The sequence below is a fragment of the Acyrthosiphon pisum genome, chromosome A2, assembly GCF_005508785.2.
Source record: "Acyrthosiphon pisum isolate AL4f chromosome A2, pea_aphid_22Mar2018_4r6ur, whole genome shotgun sequence".
Taxonomy (NCBI): Eukaryota; Metazoa; Arthropoda; class Insecta; order Hemiptera; family Aphididae; genus Acyrthosiphon; species Acyrthosiphon pisum.
Genome location: NC_042495.1, coordinates 16223883 through 16245632, shown reverse-complemented (window position 1 = coordinate 16245632; position 21750 = coordinate 16223883). Strand labels below are relative to the sequence as shown.

The 21750-nt window shown below is 32.0% G+C and overlaps 2 protein-coding genes across 2 annotated transcripts in view; one reads left to right on the top strand and one right to left on the bottom strand.

The window, feature by feature from the left end:
- LOC103310490 (coiled-coil domain-containing protein AGAP005037) overlaps positions 1-21750 on the bottom strand; it is a gene marked incomplete at its 3' end in the record, with an annotated part of 236940 nt that overhangs the window by 109343 nt on the left and 105847 nt on the right. The window lies entirely within an intron of this gene.
- The window catches only part of LOC100159588, a 28497-nt gene continuing 6846 nt past the window's right edge, over positions 100-21750 (top strand). The window contains exons 1-4 of the mRNA XM_001947205.5: positions 100-3844; positions 17431-17696; positions 17829-17934; positions 19079-19293. Coding sequence (XP_001947240.2) covers position 3844; positions 17431-17696; positions 17829-17934; positions 19079-19293 — 588 coding nt within the window. The 5' untranslated portion in view covers positions 100-3843. The remainder of the gene's footprint in view (positions 3845-17430; positions 17697-17828; positions 17935-19078; positions 19294-21750) is intronic.

Here is a 21750-nt window from a genome sequence, read left to right as displayed (position 1 = left end):
GTTTTCCTTTACTAGTAGTTATAAATAACAACAATTATGTTTTTTGGAACTTTTATGTCTAATAATAACTATAATTTCTCCTATTGTTTAGATTTTTATAAAATTTAAGGAGCGTCTGTGGCGATACAAATTAATTTTTTTCAACCGACTTTTTTTTACTGCAAATGATTTTTCGAAAATTAGGTTTTTGTATTTAAATCAATATTCGAACGTGTGTTGTTTCGGAGTTATTGAAATGCATAGACTAAGGACAATATTATATAGAACTTAAAAAAGCAGTACGAAAGTGTGTTTATGTAATATTGAATCTATAGTGTTTATTATACTTGGACCGCAATTATTACCAAATTATAAAATGTTGATGGATTATATTATTATAATAATTACTAAAATGTTCAAATAATTATAATCTCGATAATATCTTCTGAACCCATTATATCATCAACCTATTTGCCTCAGCACGCAAAGTCAGATAATTCAAAACTACTTATTGGAACTTCCATCAAGATAGGTACCAGCAATATTTTTTAAAAAAGTCGTCTGATTAACAATTTATTAGAAAAAAGAAGTCGGGGTATCGGCTGCACAGGACACTCCTTATGTGATTAGTATTTGGAAATATGGTCCTCAGGTATACTTACTTAAAAATTCTAAAAACCACATTTTAAGACGGCAACGAATGTGCTCGGTAAATCACACTGTATAAAGTATATCGTAATGGCATAATTGACAAAATACTTAATTGGTTGAAACTATTAGTTTTGACATTATGACATTTTTTTGAAAAATCTCGCGAGTTACACGGCAATTATTCTACTGCGCAGTAACCGAAAACGGTCTTGATGAACGTTTAGTAAGATGTTAGATTAAAACGTTGATTTACAACGGCTTATACGTTCGGAAAACATTTCAATTGTATAATATTATTTTATAAGGAGGATAACTCAAACGTAGTTTGATAAATTAGTTAATAAATCATTATAACATTGGCGTTTATTACTGCATTCAAGTGCGTCCCGAAAGAAAACCAACAGCCGTGCGGGAAAAACTACGCATTGTGTGTACCTATATACAAAGTCAAAGTAAGCGAATGTATAGTTAAGAAAATAATGAATTAATTGTTTTCACTCGTTCGTTCTGATTTTCTCGTTAAATTACAAAGTATACTCACGTCGTCGGCGCGCGCTAATACTTTTGTATTATAAATTAAATTTTAAGCACTCGTTCGGTTTACGTTCGGAAATTGTTTTCAGAAAACACTACATATAGGTACTTATATAAGGATTTCGAGTACTGTGCAGGAAACGAAAATGATTGCGAAAAACAAAAGCGATGTGCATCGTTGAAAATAACAATTTACGCGCATCATATTATTAGGAATAAATCGTGTAAGTTTAGATGCATATTAGGTCGTTGCAAGCTGTTTATTCAATACCACATGATATTATTATAGTGTCGTATATTAAATCCAGCGCTGCAAAACCGTAGGTATCTACGTGACGTCCAACTATATTATTTTGTTTTTAATTTAGTAATTTCTCACTAGGTAGGTACTGACGTAATTGTTTTAAGTGTATCGTTATTTTAGATTACAATATCAAAGTTATCAATAATGAAATAAATACCGTAATTTACCAAACTTCGAGTAGCTGAGAACAACTATTGTGGAGTATTATTGGGGGAGGTAAAAATCGATTTCACGTGTCGTTTGGTTTTTATTCATTGCTCTATTTCAGACATTTTTTTTCGCGGTTTTATACAATTAGGTATAGGTACACACTACACAATGTTCGTCCAAACATTGCGGTTGATGCACATAACATATGATTATTTTATTACTATAATATTATCGTTATCAAACCATTTCATTTCACGAACCGTGTCCACTGCAATATAGGTAGGTGCATAATATTATAGGCAATATAATATAATATTATACACGAGCGAACCAGTTTCCGTCTCCGTAGTCAGCATAATAGGTATATACTGGTATTATAGGTTAGGTAGTTATGAGTATATAGGTACTATGCACGCTCGTTGGCGATTAATAGGTAATGGGTATACTTATAATATTATGACGAAGGTATATGTAATTGTAATTCAATTTCAAAAAAAAAAATTTAAAAAACTAAATAGGATTATTATGTCTTTTTGACGGTTCAGGAGTAATAACGGGTCGGTCGAAAGACGAGTAGTTGCACGAATAACATTATTACAACGTGTATACAGAGCGATTCACCTGCAAGTATGCTCGCACCTCCCTTTAATAATGCAGATATTACCCGTAAACCCGTAATACCCGTTAAACAAGAACCCTGTAACTTTATAGGTATGACTGTAAATTATTATTCAGTGACAATTTTTTTAAAACGTTTTATGTAGCAGGTACCTAATTAAAAGGCTGAACGAGTTGTTTCTCAGTTAGTAAAACGTCCTTAAAATGGTTTTACAAAAATATACCTATATGTAATATTCGATCATGTAATCGTTTTACTTGGACGATTTTCACAAATTATAAATGATGATAGGTTAATATAGATTAATATTAATAACTAAAAAAATGTTCAAATAACCTGTAGTCCGCCCATATCGTTCAAACACGAACACTCATTTTTATAATGGGGCTATATATTATCCTTAATTCATAAAGTAAAATAACTCAAAATCTACTAGTTTGAGTTATGTTTTTAAAGCGTTAAAATTGTCAGAAAAATTGTCTACTAATTAACTTATATATAGTGGGAAACCGCTGGGTTCTCATTTGAAAAACAGAAGTTTGTATCTCACAGGACGAACACCTTAAGAAGTAAAAAAACAGCACAAGAATTTTAAAATACTGTGTTTAATTATATTTGAAAATATTCAAAATCTCAGATTTTTAATAAGTGCTAGCGACCGCGCATTACTTACGAAAATAAGGGGGATGAGCATGCTCGGTAGTCACTCTGTACATCACATCAAATGTTCGATGGACATAATAATAATTATTGTAACGATTTTATGCATGAAAGGACGAATAATATATTAAAATGTTATTACACAAAAACCATTATACTGCGGCTATTATTACTGCAGGTTGGTTTGCGGGGATAAGACACGCGGCCGCGGACAAATCGACGTCGTCGTCCATCCCGGGAGAAAGCGATTCTCCCCTACTATATACGCATAACAATGATAATAATAATCAACACGACGGTAGAACGCGATGTTATTATTATTATTATATTGTGTTGGAGGCGAATATACCCACAGCAACGATACGGACATCTCCGTCTATAATACCTCTCCCGCGAGACGAGCGAGTTTCCCGCCGTCCCGGCTGCTGCACAGACGGTCTATATTATACTATTATGTGTGTTTTCTGCTGTTAGAGTGGTCGTCGCCGGTATTCCGGTTCCGACCGGTCCAAACCATCGCCGCAGATGATGACCACGTCCAAGACGTCCGGTTATGTGTTTTTTTTCGCCGGCTCACACGCACGTCACACACCACACGTCGTCGTCGTCGTCGCAGTCGTTTAACACAACGTTCAGTCGCTCGTTTGCCGTTGTCGCGTCCGTTGCGCCCCTCGTGGCCACTGCTAAGTTTACCCGTCACCGATGTACATATATGTATATATAATATATTAACGGATGTAATATCGTACAGTAATATAATAAACGCTCTGCAGAGTCGTATTTTAAATAATCGATTTTTTTTAAATTTTTTTTTTTTTTTTAATTTACCGTTCAATTTATTGAGTGCCGATCAGAGTACACTATACAAGAGCTGCGACGAAAATCCAACTGAACAAAAAAAAATTCAACAAACATACTATATTATACTCCGCTTCCAAGCCGCACAAGTGAGTCCTATAGAGTATAATTATAATACACCGCACATTGACGATGCCGATTCGCACAATGATTATTATAATCAATTGTAGGTAGCAGGATTTATATTATATTATTAACCGATGAAAAAAAAAAATATATATATATATATATTGGTCGCTAAACTTTTGTGAAATAATATATTTTTCAAAAGTCAATATATTATATTATTCTAGTTTACCTACATCTATTTTTGACTCGCACGCGAGCATTAATACAATTTGTTTTAATCTTAATAATTAATATACTTTGTTCGTTGTTGTCGGGTTAATATGGTTTACGTACAATGAATATTTTATTTTATTATTGAAGTTTCTGTATACCTACAAACTACGCTGTAAGTTTACTTAAATCATGTATATACAAATTTATATTTAAAAAAAAAAAAGTGATGTAATGCTTGTTAAATGGGATTTTACCAAAAACACAACTACCCCGCATAAAGGTATATAATTTTTATAAAAAGTATATAATATTTTAACAGGGCCATAAAAACTCGTTCAACCGTTATGCGATGTCTGTATACACAAATGAGTACCTACTTAAGACAGATATCTTCTGGTTAACGTTTCATAAATCAGCATCAATGCGTAAAATATCTAAAACGAAATCAAGATTAATATTTTTTTAATTTCACGATTATCCCGGTACAGAGTATACAAAGGTAGGGTTCGTATAATAATAATATCCAAGTCTCTAGAGAGCCGACACTAACCCGATAGGAAAATGTCATTAAACACACGTAAAAATATTTAAGTGCTTTCGATGTAAATTGAAACACTTTTCGCACACCTCTATTATGTATTAATTTTGAGCATGTTCATGCTATGTAAATGCCAATTTACACTTTGTAATAGTTTTTTTCAATATCCGCACGGTATTGACCTCGTCAATTAAATTAAACTTCGAATATCCCATATTGAATGTAATTAGTCTGATAAATTTCCAAAGTCCCGTCGGGTTAAAGTGACTATTTACGCGTGTGCATCACCAAGATTAAAAAAATAAATATAGGAATAAAGCATAAAGTATATTAGTCTATATAGTTAGGTACGAGAAAAGTGTGAAACGGAAGTTTTTTAAACGTTAGTATAACGTCCAGCAAATGGAATCGTAATCACGTTTACACTTTATATTACGGTTCTACCTATGTATGTTTAGTAGAAATCTGATTTTATTTTAATAGTTCACCGGCGAAGGACGATAATTGCATAACACGATTACGGAGCAAAACGATCGAGGGTGAAAAAATTGACGCGCGGAGAGCTGCAGCTGCAGCTGTCGGACAAACATTTATAAAGGTTTATTCGAATATTTATTCGAACCGATTTCAAAAGGCTAAATCAATTTCTTCGTTTTTTTTTTTCAAATATTAATATCCAACTCGTAAATGCGTATGGTTCACTTGGTTTAAAGATTCGTTTACTCGATCGTCGACCGTGGTTATTACTATAACGATGTTTGTCCTGCAGAATTTCCAGTTGCGGTCCAATCAATATTAAAATAAATTTATCGATCCTTGTAATATATTTAAATATTTTGTGACTGAAATATCGTCGAAAAAAAAATATGTAATACGAATAAAAAGAAACACCTATATTTATATATATTTTTTTTTCACTGAAATAATATTTAATCTCAAAGAATTTTGATTAAACGATAGTTTAATATTTAATATTATAATGAGTTCCGCGAGCTAACCTACATCTTATTCATTATTTTGCTCTACCTTTATAGAAAGTATGGTCGCCAGTTTTAGTATACATATATTATTATAAATAAATAAAATACAGATAAAAAAAATATATTTTACTAAGCAAGTATTCAATTTACATTATTTAAAGTGACGTCGTAATCGCACAATAATTATCGTAGAATATAAAAACATTGAAATCGAAAGCACATTTACGATTTTCTAAATGCATGTTTGTTATAAACACTATCGGTTTAGTTATTTATATTTCTTTCCGAAAATAAGAAAATAAATAATATATTTAATTTAATTATCTTATTGGTTCATGATGCGCAGCTGTATTAAATAATTTTTGAAACTGTGTAATTTCACTGTAGTCTGTAGACACCAATTATTGTATATTATTATTGTTATACAATTATGTGGTTTCTCTACAGGCCAAGGCTAATTTATCATTTGCACTGTTCATTTCATAATGATGCTTAATTTGAATGTTGACGATTCTACTTTCTGACAAATTGAAAATAAACATTTTACAAATTTTGAACACTATTAATTATCATATTATAAACATAATAAAATAATTTGTTTTACAATAAATCACTTTATACAACTTACCACATATTATAATGTATATTAGTAGGCGAAACTCGGAAGTGTCTATTAAATGTTTGGTATAATAAAACCATATTTTCGTATTGTTCTAATTTTTAAAAAAATTTGACCATATATATTTTTAAATATCTTCAGAAATGGGTACCATAAAATAAGGCAAGAATATAAGCTTGTAAGCATGTAAGCATGTAAACAAAATTTAAAAATTCTTAAAAACATGAAGTTTTTCATAAATTGTGATACATTGTTTTCCGTGATAAATGAGCTAAACGGTTCTTTAAAACTATAATATAGTGGTTTTGAAAACTGTTTTGTCATTGTGATGTTTAAATTAACTTGTTAAAATGAGTGTGGAATAATATGTGCTTTAGGAGTAGATAAATACATTATGTATCACATGGGCGAGTTGTTAAGTTGTTCAAATTACTGTTTTCGTTGTTTGAAGAATATTAAATATAATTCTAAATAAAATAGAATAGTATACTATGTATTGCAGCACTACGCTGTTTAATATATTATTACATAAATAATGTAACTGTTTTGTTTTCTATTTGAACAACTATTTCATAAAATATTTAAAACAATTTACGATACTGCTTGGTTCGGAAACATTTCAGTTTTAAAATTCTACCGCACGGTAAATTCTATAGTAAAATTGTGCAAAAAGCTGCAGAAATCGACGTAGATGAAAGTTTGTACTCTACGTGCGATCGAAAGAAACGTAGTTAGGTTCAAAACTCGGTCGTGTAAGTAAGTTTTAGACGAGGGCAAAAAATAAACCAAATAAATTACGGTGAAAAAATAATAACAGAAAATTTATAATAATACCATAATAAAGGAGACAACGTTTCCGTCGGTCGATTTATAAAGTAAATGTGAGAGAAAAAAATAGAATCGACGGAAATGGAAGTACCTTTACCTATGTCATCATGTCGATCGGTGATATTTCCACCAGACATAATCTCATAATCCTGCCGGGAAAACCTGGTCGAAGTTTGGTCTCTCTCAGAGTGTCCCCCCCCCCCCCCCCGAAACGTAGGACTTGTGAATAATGTCGACTACTTTGCCTTCGTCCTGGCCGCGATCCGAACATAATATTATTATAATTCTCACCGCCGCCGATATCCCGGCGAGCCCCTTTGCACAGACTCTCGTCGAGGACCTGTCAGACAGCAAGCACGTCCGATTACGTCTTTGTCGTTATTACATTATTATTTTCGGCTAATATTACATTGCCATCATTGTATTGGCCGGCAAATCCATTATAGAATTGCGCCACACGAATCCCAATGATCATTCGAATCACGTACTTAATCGAAACGCATTAACACTATATACGCGACACAAATCGGGGCCACAAACACACACACACACACACACGTACAATAGGGAGGTATAATGTATAATCATATTATTATTGTTGTTGTTATATTATATTATATCATTGTTCTTATCATTGAGGACTATTATCGCGGCCGGACAGACGACAATGGTGACCATTGCTGCAGGCCGTCGAAATAAATAGATCGACTTGTCGCAATAGCGTTAATATTGAATTATATATATACATAGATAGGTACATAAAATATAGAAATAATAATAAAAAAAATAATAAAAATCGAACATAACAGTACAACGAACATATTATTACGTTTTTTTCCAGTTTTATTGTTATATTATACATGCGTGATTTTTTGAAAGGTAAACACCAATTTTCTAGAAAAGACTTGAAAGGTTTTTTTGAAAATATATTTTTCTAAACGAATTACAACTAATGACATTACAAAACAACATTTTGGAACACAAACCGTATTTTTTACGAGTAATTAATTAGTTATAATAATAGTATTTAGAGTTTAGACGAGCGGAATGGAGCTCTACGCATGCGGGTACCATGCGAAATTTTGGTCCACTACTATATATATACTTATCTCATCTAAACTTTAAATCTGCAGACCCTTGCAGAGGATTTAATCGAAACCCGAATAAATCATTCCGGTTAACCCGAAACCCGAATAATATTTTATTTTACAAATTTCATGCAATAATATTGTGTAATTTTGTACGGTTTTTTTTTGCGTATGTTGTGCAATGACTTCGAGTTCATTATACTACCAAAGTCGGTGTTCAGTGCGTTTACATAAGAATCACCCTCAGTCGTACGATTATAATATTATGAGCACGTACGTAGTAAGTTGTCAATTCGACGGAGGATGTGAGGAACTTAACAAAAATCCAAAATATGACATATCATGTGCGCACGCGCCGTTTCGCTGACAACCGATTGTTTTGCGTGTTCATATAACGCGATTTACGACATCAAATCTCGATAATATGTACATTATAGTATACGTAATTTAAGTTACTTAGTATATGTATTATACAAAACCGCAAATATCTTTATGTACACAAAAAACACCGACAAAAATCACAACGTTTAATCGTTGTGTGTTGTTTCAACACGTAACGGACTGTGTGAAGCGGAGGCGATGAATAGAACGTATAATATGTACACAAAAAAAAAATAACACAACAATAATAATTAGCAACCAAAAAACAATCCGTTTCGGTTATGCACACCGCTAATATGTGAATATAACCGTCCGAAATTCTTTGGGTCGATTATTATTATTATTATTGTTATGTATATACTACTTATATTATTATGTCATAAATTATGAATCATAATATTATAATATATGCAATTTAGTGCGAAAAAATTGCGCGGTGGTTCACCTGCGAAAAATTCAAGTGTGGATATTATGTCAGATTTGGATATTCAAGTATAAGTACATCCGATTTTGGACAATAGCAACTATACGGCTTCGATAAAAATAATATATATATATATATATATAGATCAGTGAAAATATGTAAAACATTATAATTGTTGTTGTATTACAATTAGTTTTTACTATCGCGATGGTTTTTCTCTCGTTAACTTTAATTAACGTTCGGAGTGGCGTCTTCACGGTTATATACCTACGCTATACTATATGTTATTATGAGTAGTTGAATCAAATTCCTTCGTAGGTACTTTCTAGGAAGTAATAACGATTCGGCGGTGCAGTACCACCCACCTGCTACAACTACGATCAAAGTTTCGACAATCAAAAACATTTGTCGAACGCGATATCAATTCATCTATACGACGACCGTATTACAACAATTATAAACGTACCTACCTACATACATAATATACGTCGTATAGACTCCCGCAGCAAGGTTCATTTACAAACTTTATCAAACTATTAAATTACATTGTGTTGGCAATCGCGTATAACATAATAATGTGTTATCAACTCGGCACAATAATGTAACTACCGCAGCTGTTGTACTGCACACGTACTAATTACTTGCTACTGCAGGGCCGTCGCAGAAAGGTTTTCGTAGCCAAAGCCTTTGATGTGATTTTTTATTTTTCTACTTCTAATAGTATGATATAATATACTATTGTGCAGCCGCAGAGATATTCATCTCGAAGAGACCGCCGGAAAAACTATATGAAGATCAAACCGCCCTCCGGCGTTTTCATAATGATGAGTGGTGAGGGGATCGAATGCGTGATTCGGGGGGGGGGGGTGGGTGAACGTTTCGGTACACGTCGCCGAAACGTCGTTACGTCATTATAATAATGTTATGTTCCCCGAATATAATATATTGATGTTTTGATGCAAAAATGACATTATTTTGGTTGGTTGGAATGAATATTAGTCGCACGCGACGAACGGTTTTCACGGCGCGTGCTTTTAGCAGAAACGAATATTCTCGGTATTTTTTTTTACTACCTATACTTACATATTTCAAAGTGAAAAAATATCGAATCTGGCGTTTTCTCGATCGCTGTATGTATAATATACATATGAGTGTGACTTAAGTTCACATCATAATAATATAATATAATATTTGATGTAGCCTGTACCTACACATAATATTATATTATATTATATACGGCGCATATTATGACGTTAGACATAATCGACTGGGAAAATTCGGAAAAAAGAACGATCGATTATAGCGAGTATATTATAAATGTATAATGCACGACGACGTCGTCAAATCATTTTTATTTTTCGCCAGACCGTTTTCGATTTTTTTTTAACGCGTTTCGTTCGGATAATAATACATATAAACGCTCAGAATCCAAAACTATAACGGGCAAGTAATAATATTATTACCATAATATTGTTCGTACAACGCACATCCGATGTTCGCCATATTATCGTACAGTGTAATATTATAATATAATTATATTATTTTATCATGAGCCAGCTATTTCGTATACGGTAGAATTCACGGCAATATCAGACGAGCGTTTTTTTTTTGAACATTCAATTTTTTAACTATAATTGGTTTTTTCACGATCATCAGTTTTTGTTTTTATTTTCTCAAGACCATCTTCGAAACCACACTCGGTAAAATATAGAAACAATCTCATATCGTAGTAATATAATTAATTATATTGTGATATATAGAGTTGTAAACCTGCAGCAGCAGACGTGGAGTGTGTCGACAAAAAACCTCTCGCGATATTACAATGATCAAACATAAATCGGCAAAACCTATCTACATAAGGAAAATAGAATATTAATCCTTTGCCGCAGTATATATTATGTACTGATATCGCGAATATACGCTCCTCTCTCTCCTTCGTGTGGTCACAATATATTATAATATTTCCATTATAGGCGGTTGCGACGGGACCATTTAGCTTTGATATGAAACAGCTGCTGCATCGTGCTATGTATAACAATAATTTATATACATAATATTAATATTATGGTGAATGCCATCGCGTATACCTCGGGACCGCCTAGCTTAAACGCGGGCGTCGCATTATATAAACTTGACTGTTAATTGAAACGAGTATATATAAACGATTTATAATATCATCACATAATAATAATAATAATAATACTATATCGTATCATTATATTTAGTACAGTATATAATAATAATATAACGCACAATACTTGTATGATTATGTTATTATATAGGACATTAATGCGATTAAGGCGGACAGCAGACGTGCACAAACGCCTGGAGGTGCGTGGCCGAGAGTGGCGTTTTAAAAACGACAGTTTGGAGGCGATCGTATAATAATAATAATTATAACATAATATTATTGTGACGGCGAACCCGAGTCGGCGGCGGCGTACGAATAATTGGCACACTATTCGCCGCTATATAATAGCAATAATAATATGTAATAATTATATTTTGTAATGACCGGTAGCTGCAGTGTCAAAAAAAAAAAAAAATAACCAAAGACCTAAAAATTAATAAATTTGACTAAGTCTATTACGCCCCCCCATTCACTAACAGAGTAAACATTTTTTTATTTAGCACGTTCGCAGAATTTTTTTATTCTTCGTGAGTTCATAAAAAATTCTGATTTACGGAATTTTTCAGTATAAGATATATGGTTCGTAATAATATTATAATAGATGGAATACAATAATTAAAATACGAAAGTAATATTAATTATCATATTTTGATAACATTCTCTCAATGATATTTTAGTTTTTAAAAATATAAACGAAACCAACATTGTAGACGATTAGACACGGCCTCCGAGAGTTTTTTTTTTTGAACAATAATGTTTTGACTTTGACTTCCGAAAAAGAATTGTTTTTGGATTGTCGGTGTTGTTTTTTTATTGCTTGTCAATGAATACAAATCGTGATGAAATATATTGCGTACCTATGCTACATGCTTTTGATATTTGATTATTTTCTTTAAAGTTCAGAAAAACGGGTTCTATAAATAACAAAAATGTATATAATAATATGAAAAAGAATAAAATAGAAATGTCAATCTTAGCCAATTCGAATTCACTTATGCTTTCTAATTTTATTTTTTTAAGAAACTTATGCACTTTATAGAGTCTTAAAGTAGGTGGGTACTTTCACGTTTTTGCATAATATTATTTATTTGGTTAAGACGATAATATTTTGTAAACTTTTAACGCACATAAGTGCACCACGCATATACACATGACTACGGTTTTTTAAGTACGTTAAATCTAAGGGCTCGCAGATAAAAAAAATATAATAGGTTGGATTAGGATATCTACCTATAATATGTGTAAATAACAATTGGAAAAATTAATTACACATCCGCACCGAGCACGACGACGGTGTCTATCTAACATAATATGGCCCGTTAAAGTCGTATAATATGCAAATTAATATCAAACTCGCAATAATAATTGTGGCGAAGGTTTTGCATTAATATAATATTAAGTATGCCGCCCACGCGTATATCGACGTACCTGCGCGAGCTTTCGTTCGGTTTGTAATATACCGAATGGTGTACTTTAGATATTGTTATTATATTGTATATAATAATATTATCGTTTTCGTATTTATAATTACTGAGCGACATGTGTCTCGTGCGCATATCGGAGCTAGGATTTATACAATAAAAAACGTTTTAAAATATGCGTTTTGTTTGTAAAAATAATAATATGCAAAACGAAGGGGAAAAAATCACTTTAAATTCTATCGAACGTTAAATAGTTTTTTTTTTTTTTCAATAAAAATGTCGATTTGAAAATACTGCGATTGAGTATTTTACCCGTCGTGTTTTGAAAACTTCGTTAGAAAATTATTCGAAAAATGTTCATAACTTAGCACTTTCACTTTGAACTTTACATAGGCATTCATCGAAATCGTCTGTATTGATGTCGCGCACAAAATATAAAATTTTGTGTCCACTGCTACATGGCAAACACGCGTTGTACTAACGATTAGTAAATGAATTCATAAACGACCATGTCATAGACCACAAAATTCGAAAATAAAATCTTATATTTTACCCGATGTAACCGAACATGTATTTACGACAATCAATAATTAAACATCTTCATTATACTATCTTACATTATAATTGTCAAATAAATATTTAAAAAATCTAATATTTATTTAAAATTCTTATGCGTTTCTCGATTGGAATATGCGAGTATATGCATTTTCATTAAAATATGCAATTATATGCATTTTGATTGAAATATGCAATTATATGAATTTCGATTGAAATAATATGCAATTAGTATAATGCATTTTGATTAAAATATGTAAAAATATGCTAGACAAATATTGTTCTATTCAATTAAATATGAATAAAATCGTGGACATAACTGACAACCAATGTAATTGGACTAAATAAAAATATATGCGATAGCATAATATAAACACCTTAGCTCTAATTATTATACTATTGGGTGTAATAATATCATATTGTAATCAAACACCTACAACAGTTGTATGATTCATACATTAGTTATATAAAATTACTAACGCGTTAGTTCGTCCAACTATATAGTAGCTTATAATTTTACACGCGACAATAAATATTATAATGCGCTACTGTGCACGGCTGTGTAGGTGGTTAGGTACGACTACGGCTTACAACAGCGTTTTAAATGCTCGAAATGGTCTCGAAAACGAAATCTTTTATACATCGTTGCACAGACTACTTTACACACAACCGCAATTTGCAGATGCGATGTTCGTTAAAAAAATATATAATATTCAAACGACGCATTCGAAATATCGCACAAAACATTTTTTTAGTAAGATTCGAGTGAATTTTTGTTTCTGTTTTTTTTTGTTTTGGTTAACAAGCACTTTTTAAAACGAAAGACCGTCGCCGTGTTGGTGTTTATTCACGATAAAAACAATACCGTTTCTGCGCACATTATATAATATAGTAGCCGTTTTGAAAAGAAATAAAATACGCGCTCTTTGCAGCAGCAACAGCAGCAGCGCGTCATTAACAAAACGTGTGAAAAGTCATTGTCTAACGCGACGTGTATCAAAGGGATTACGGAAGAATCCTATATTGTACATGTTATATTATATATACATATTATCTACGTATAGCAATACATGTACACACGGTATATTCGCATTCAAATATAATGACATAAATATTTAATATGAAGAATAACGTTATGATTTATGAACGAGACCAAAACGCTTGTCAAAATAAAATCTGTCTCTGATGTGCGAATTTAATAACAACAATCGCATTGTTTGACGAGAGTATCATTTTATATATTTATATTATATTATATGCCGTTAACGGACGCATTTAACAGAGGCGTGGATGTTATATTATAGAAAACAACAATACGTGTGAAACCGTAATCTAGAAACAAGCTGCAGGTCTGGGGGCCATCGTATAATATTGTAATATACGTTATGATTCATATCAGTAATATATTATTATCCTTAATTATTTAATCGTGTTACGTAAACACAATGTGTTCATTTATAAATTGTATTATATTACTAATAATTATGACATTACCAAATTTTAATAAATCGATTTTGAGAAAATACCGACCTCATTTCGAATCCGGTTTTAAAATCCGTTTTTAAAATAGGTTGTAATTTAAAAAAAAAAAAAAGAAAAAAGAGTGTAGTAATAGGTATTATGTTCTAACGGAAAAATCTCTTTTAAGAATGATTTTGACGGCTAAATATTTAAGTTAAAAATTACGATTATGGACAAGTAACATTGTTTTATAGTGTTATTTGAAATAAGAAATCAATAAACAAATTTTTATAGAAAAATATCCCAAGGGACGTATAAGTTTTTTGGATTTTCTATTGTAATATAATGTGCTATCCTTGGAGATTTGACTGTTGGGTTTCATATTTTTATTTTAAGTGACAGGAATACGTTTTATGTAAATATTGACAACACGTCAAAGTTATTTTTGTTGACAAAACATTTATCATCCAACACTCGTCCAACTTTTATGGGTATCATTAGTTTGTGTTAGGGAATATTATAATAATATAGCACCTAGCAACTGTTATTTATTCACAATAAAAATGTGTGAGAAATGTCATATACGCGCCCACGACTATCACAGTGACTATATAATAAGCATTATCACGTTTTATTATTTTATTGAACAGAAGACGACTATTTTTTTTTAATTAGCGGACAAATTGAAATCGAATAGTGTCCAGTCTTAAATAATTGTTTAACGACTTCAAATACGTAATTGGCTAGAATGTTCTATTGTACATAAATAAATTGTAATAAGTATAAGCTTTGTTTCGAAATAATTCTTATTAATTTTTGCAAACAGCGGATGCAATACGAAATCGAATTTATATATACTGCAGACACATTTAGTAACAATACACGAATAACACAATTACGATGATACTTTCTCGTCGTTCATTGTATTTTTGTTTGCATTGTGAATGTTTTTATTTAATTTGACGTGGTTTTTCGCTATGCTAAAAAAAAAGGACGTCGCCCGTTTTAAAATAATGTTTACCGACATTTTTATTTTATTTTCTTCTTTCGAGATAGTTTCGATTGCCTTTCCGAAAAAAATAATATTTCTCATGTATAACATCTTACGGATACAGGAAGAATTTCTGCAACATCCTCGACGAAATATCGCTGTATTGCAATATTAAAATTTCACGATTAAAAGGATTGCCAGATCAAAAATCGAATGTATACAAAGCTCGTGTTATACGAATTATTATTACTACTGCGATACGTCGAAGAGGTTTTCATGATTGATTCATTTCAACGTGAATTGCAGGTTCTACTAAATATTTTATTTACAATCAGCAAAAGTATTAACAAAAGTCCAATTACCTAAGCCAATTGTTTAATGATGAGTGTTGACAAATTATAGTCGTTTACAAAAACACAGTAGGTAATTAAAAAAAAAAAAAAAAATATGCACTTGTACGTTTAGAAGTTATCACCTGTCTGGCAGTACGTTTTGAGTTAGTGGACAGGGTCTGACGATAAATATAAATTACTTCAGTGAATATTTTAATAAAATATGCTATATGATATTATATTATTTTTAAATTTATATTATTATTATAGTGCACTTAATATTGCTTTAATCGCTATACTCTGAGGCGTTGGAAATTTAAATAAATAAATGCCCATTTAGTGTTTAAATCGTTATTTCGATTGTGAAATTAAATTTTATACACATATTAGAGTAAGGTTTATGATGAGTTTGGTATTATTATTATATAATATTGTGTATAGTGGTGATATTATATTTGAAAAAATAGTGCTGAGCAAAAAATTATGTCACGCGTGGAAATTTATGTTGAAAATTACTGAAAGAGGAAACTAGCTATATATTATATTACTAAGTAGTAGAAGTTAAGAGTTCTAAGTTTATTTTCCCGTGTTAGAGAGTAGTAAACGGATCATGGCAAAAAGTGGTGGTAACTGGTAGCGATAGTGGTGAAGGGGCGGTTATGTTTTTGAAAGTTTCACCTCCTGGGGCTGCAACATTTGCGCCTTATGTTATAGTTTCGGGTGAATCGAATATTAACTTTAGACTTTTAGATATTATTATACTACAGCAAAAAGCAAAAGCTGACGTTTGTGCAGGGACAATGTCAATATAAAATATTATATGGCACGGGTGTATTACAATATTTACTGCATATGTTATCGTGAACTTAATGCACTAAAAAACAATGAAATACGCACTGACATAAAAAATAAACATAAATAATACTCACATTAAAAACATAATTTTTTTACATTAAAATATAAAAGTACGAATAATATTATACGAGCAAACTTTGGACTAGAAAAAAAAAATTGTCATAACTAAAAATAAAACGTCTGCTGAAAATGCTCAAAAATAACGCAGAACGTGATATCTTGCGGAACTATACCTGAATGTTTATCATTGCAACAATTCCGGATCAACATAATAAGTATTATTATTATTTTTATTATTATGTATTACACATTATCGGAGGGTCGTGAAGATAATATTATTATTATGCATTTCATTGGTTAGGCCAAAGTAACATTTACTACGCGCCGGCGTAGGCGAATTGCCTATGGAGAACGCCGTCTTACCGTATTTTGATGATAATAATATTACTATTATTATTAATATAAATACGACAGGATAATAATATTAGTATAAATTATTATTGATTTCATGAACCGACCTAAATATTTAATGCACTATATAAAAGAAACCGTTAAAAACTGCATAAACTTGTGTACTAAAAAAAAAAATAGCAAAATGTAATATTATAATAATATATAGATATTAGGTACCTATGTTGTACATAATAGCTAAATCGATTTACTTTGTGTTAAACCGTAACGTTGCAGTATGTACTTATAACAATAATATGATATTACCCAATTAAATAAAACTTGTTTTAAACAGGTATTGGATCATATTATAATTAATTGTATAAATCCGTTTTTCAGTGTATCTCGGCATGGTTTCGACCCGACTGATGGCGATGGCCCTGGTGGTAGTCTGGTGCTGTTCGATGACCGCCTCGGCACAACACTGGAAGTGGTCCAAACCGTACACGCGGATGAGCTCGCCTAAGTCGTACTCGCCATCGCACCCGGCCGTCTACGGCAAACCGCAACCACGACCTTATTTATCGTCTGGTCACGACAAACACCGAGAAAACCGATGTGAACTGCGAAAAGCTGTGTTCACCCAGGACGCCGAGTCGCCGCAGGTAAGTGCGAATCTCCGGTGTTCCGGCCGATGTCACATTCTAGGGAACTCGATCGGCGTACAGCGACTTTGGCGGTTTTCCGCGGTCGATTATTATCGATAATAGGTACATTTTTACTTCGTCTGTTTTCAGTACATCGTTTACAAGACCAAAATCCCGGATTTGAAAGAATTCACGCTGTGCCACTGGCACAACATTTTCAACTACACTCACGACCAGCCCATATTCTCGTACACGCGTAAGTATATACAGCACCGACGCAGCCTATAATGTGTATTGTGTTTGTTTTTACAGTTTTCTGTGTATAAAAAATGTATTACTGTCCTTGTGAATCGGTGGCATTTTTTCAATATGACATATAATATTTTTATTTTCACTCCGACTGTTTCCCGAAGTACCTTCTCACGCCACCGTGACGAAGAAACCCTCAGAACACGACATCGTAAAAGACGTATAAAATTTTGTCGTCAATAACGCGATATAAATTATAATAACGCGAGTTCATAACGCCGTTTATTAAAATATAACTATGCCGTTAAAAAGTTCACCCTCGGCCGCTTCCGGGAAAATAACGATGGAGTAGTAATTTTTTACGAGACTGTTGATGAGAACTTTCAGGAAATCTGTTTGGCACAATATAAAATTAAAAAAGTGAGCTTAGTATTTTTTGTTGAACGTTCTAAAATCGTTTGACAAACGCGATACACCTACAATGCACACATTGTATACATAATTTACAAAGGAATATTAACGGAAGTTGAAAGGTGAATAATAAGAGTTCCGACAGAGATTTTTGAAACAAATTTTTGTTTTTTTTGTAATAAATTACGCGTTTGTAATATATTATAACAACAGAAACCGAACGGAATTCAATTTTGATCAAGACAAACAGTCTTTTTTTTAGTAAATTCTGCTAGATATTAAAGATACTAATTTTAGAAAACAACGACACTCTTGAAAATATTTCTGAAAAAGAAAACAAGAACGATAAAAAAATGTAAATACAAATGTTTTTAGAAAAAAGTGTGAATAGTTTTTCAAATATTGAGTGTGTTACCGGATCATCCGGTACATGGAAATATAATACGGTTTCCGTGAGAAGGTAAGGATACATATTATTGTATCGCCAGGTAAATCTAGTCGTTTAAATAACCCATTTAGATTTATACCAATAAGATCTCATCCGATCCGAATCTAGTATATACACAAACATAATATTATGTACACAGGCAGCATGAAGTATATGACGACGAATAATACGTCTTATGCGATATTGGAGCGCATCATAGACTTATCGGTTTTTCCATAAACAATTGCATATTATTGTTGTACAGACGGTATTTTTTTTCATTCGAGTTTGCTTTGTTTTCGTGTATACACAGATCCTGGTAAACCTCGTGTCATATATTCGTGGATCGAGAACAAGCCCGACAAAACGTACTACTCTTTGGCCATCAACGGACACACCATCTATAGGATAAATTACCCGGAGAAGTTGTTCAAATGGTACCACGTGTGCCAGTCGTGGAACGGTCACTCGGGCGAGTGGCAGCTGTGGATCAATTCCGAGAGAGTGGGCAGAGGATTCTACAACTTGGTAAGTGGTGCAGCCCTCATTTACAACACGTGGGGGAGCTTTCGGTCGCTATACTGTAACGGCTGTAGGACGCAATTAAAAAAATGATGAAAATAAAAACACGACCGACGCGTATAAATCGTATAATAATATAAAATATTATATTATTTGTATCAATTTTAGCGACCCGTTAGAACAAATAATATTACGTGAAATTTCCATCGTCATAGACAGAGACCGCGAAAATCATGATATTTTGAACCGTCTTTGGACACTAACGTCTATATTATATTATCGTTTATTATTGCTTGGGCTGAATATATTTTATTTTTCAATTTTTCAATGTATGACAATATATGAGTTACAGGTTAATTGTATTTAATATTTTGTGATTATAGTTTATCTGCATGATAAATATATTATATTGATTAAACAATGTATTAGGCATGTGTTTAGGTAGCCGTGGTCAGTAGGTAGTGTGTATTTATACTCACATACAAATTAATAATTATACATATAATTTATTGCTAACCATCGACGAACCATTTGTCTGGTTATTCATGTAGAACGTTTAGCCTTGAGAGACGGAGACACACGCGGCCACATGCATTACTACTAATAACTATCATTTGATAATCGTTATAATTGTTCAATATGATTTTTTCCAAACTTAGTCAAAACGCGCTTTCCCTTATAATGACTTTACGCACATTGTTATGTACAAAAGTTGGATGTAGGTCGTAATAATTAAGATCCAACGCGGCGAGATAAGAATTTAATCCGAAATAGATACGACGGTTATCCTCGCGCAAAGAATGAAAGGAAAAACGTATAATATTGACCGATCAACTGGATGTGATTTCCGTTTCCGTTTATAGACGTCATTGTAATTTATTGTTTTCACGTCGAATCGTTTTCACGGCCGTTGTTCTTCTATCTGATCCGGCTGACTCAATTTTGATAAAATAAAAAAAATAAAAAACAATTCCAAAGGTCCAATGGATATTACTTTAGGTTCATCGTATAGCTAATATAGATTTTCTTTTTCAATAGAACTCATAGTAGATTTTAATCAATTATAATCTTACAATACAGCCAACTTTAAAAATGGGTTTGAAATTAATTTTCCTTTATATGCATAAAAATCTCTGGATAAAAAAAATGTAATACCAGAAATGAGATAGAAAAAAAATATAAACACCTTTAAGTATATAACTTTATAAGAAATTAAAATGCTTAAGGAGTAGGTAAGTAGGTAAACTATTGAAAGCAAAGGAAAAAACTGTAAAATTATTGTATATACTATTGAAGTATAGCTACTATTATATTATAAAAGTTTAAGAACAAAGCCATGATTGGTATACAATAGTTTTTATACAAATTCAACAATACGACCTTTGCACAGTTGTTGGTGTACGTATTAGCTGTTATAATAGTAATTTATTTTAAGTTAATGCGTTATCGAATTATACTGAAATAAAATACAAATAAAATAAGAATTAGAACTTTTACTCGATGTATACTCGCATTATCCATTCAGAACGACCTTAAAAAACGACCTTTTGAGCACAATATTATTTCCTCCGCGAGTTCAAGAATTATGATCGTGAAATGAGTGCAAGCGCATATAACATATATCGCTATTCGCTGCAAGTGAACCATCTATGTACCTACAATGTGATCTACTCGTAAGAATTGCAATAATATATTCTTCGTACGTAAAAGATTGATTAAAATAAAGAAATATTATTGAATTTAGAAACGAAAAATAAAAACCGCTATAGTAGGTGCAGAGTGAAACTCGTCATTGAATAGGTCACTGTAAAGGATGTGCCCAATTGAAAATCAATGGCAAATCATTGTATATACAATGGAAAATGATTCTGAAAGAAGGTGGTCTAACTTTTTGGTAATCATGGTTGTCAAAACAATTATTATAATTAAAAAACGGTCGAATTTTTTTTCTTTTAAATATCTTAAGAAGTACTTAGAAACTATTTCTTTTGGCCCACCAACAGATATAGTTTTCCACCAGAAATCTCTCTCGGTGATTGGTTTTTTACTATAAAAAACGCGTCTTCAGATACAAAAAAAACATAATCGTAAAATCGATGAATTCGTCGCTGCACTCAGAATCTAAAAATAGAACCGATCGAGGCGATTGGTTAACCGTTGGACTCGTTCTGTGGATCCTGTAAAGTTTTTTTTTACCAGTGCTCTACAACCGGTGATTTGGGATTTAGTTAACAACTATTAAAAACGATTTAATCACGAAGTTTAATCAATACGCGTCTTATACAACACTATAACATAATATTATCTCGATCGGTTTGGCGATGGGTTAAAAAAAAACCCATTACCCAGAAAACAACTTAAAGTTATCGGCCATGAATCTATAGACAATCTAATATCACGAAACCGTTATACGATTACACAAGCACGAAAACCAGAAAGCGAACGTGGACGAAAGTTCGCGAT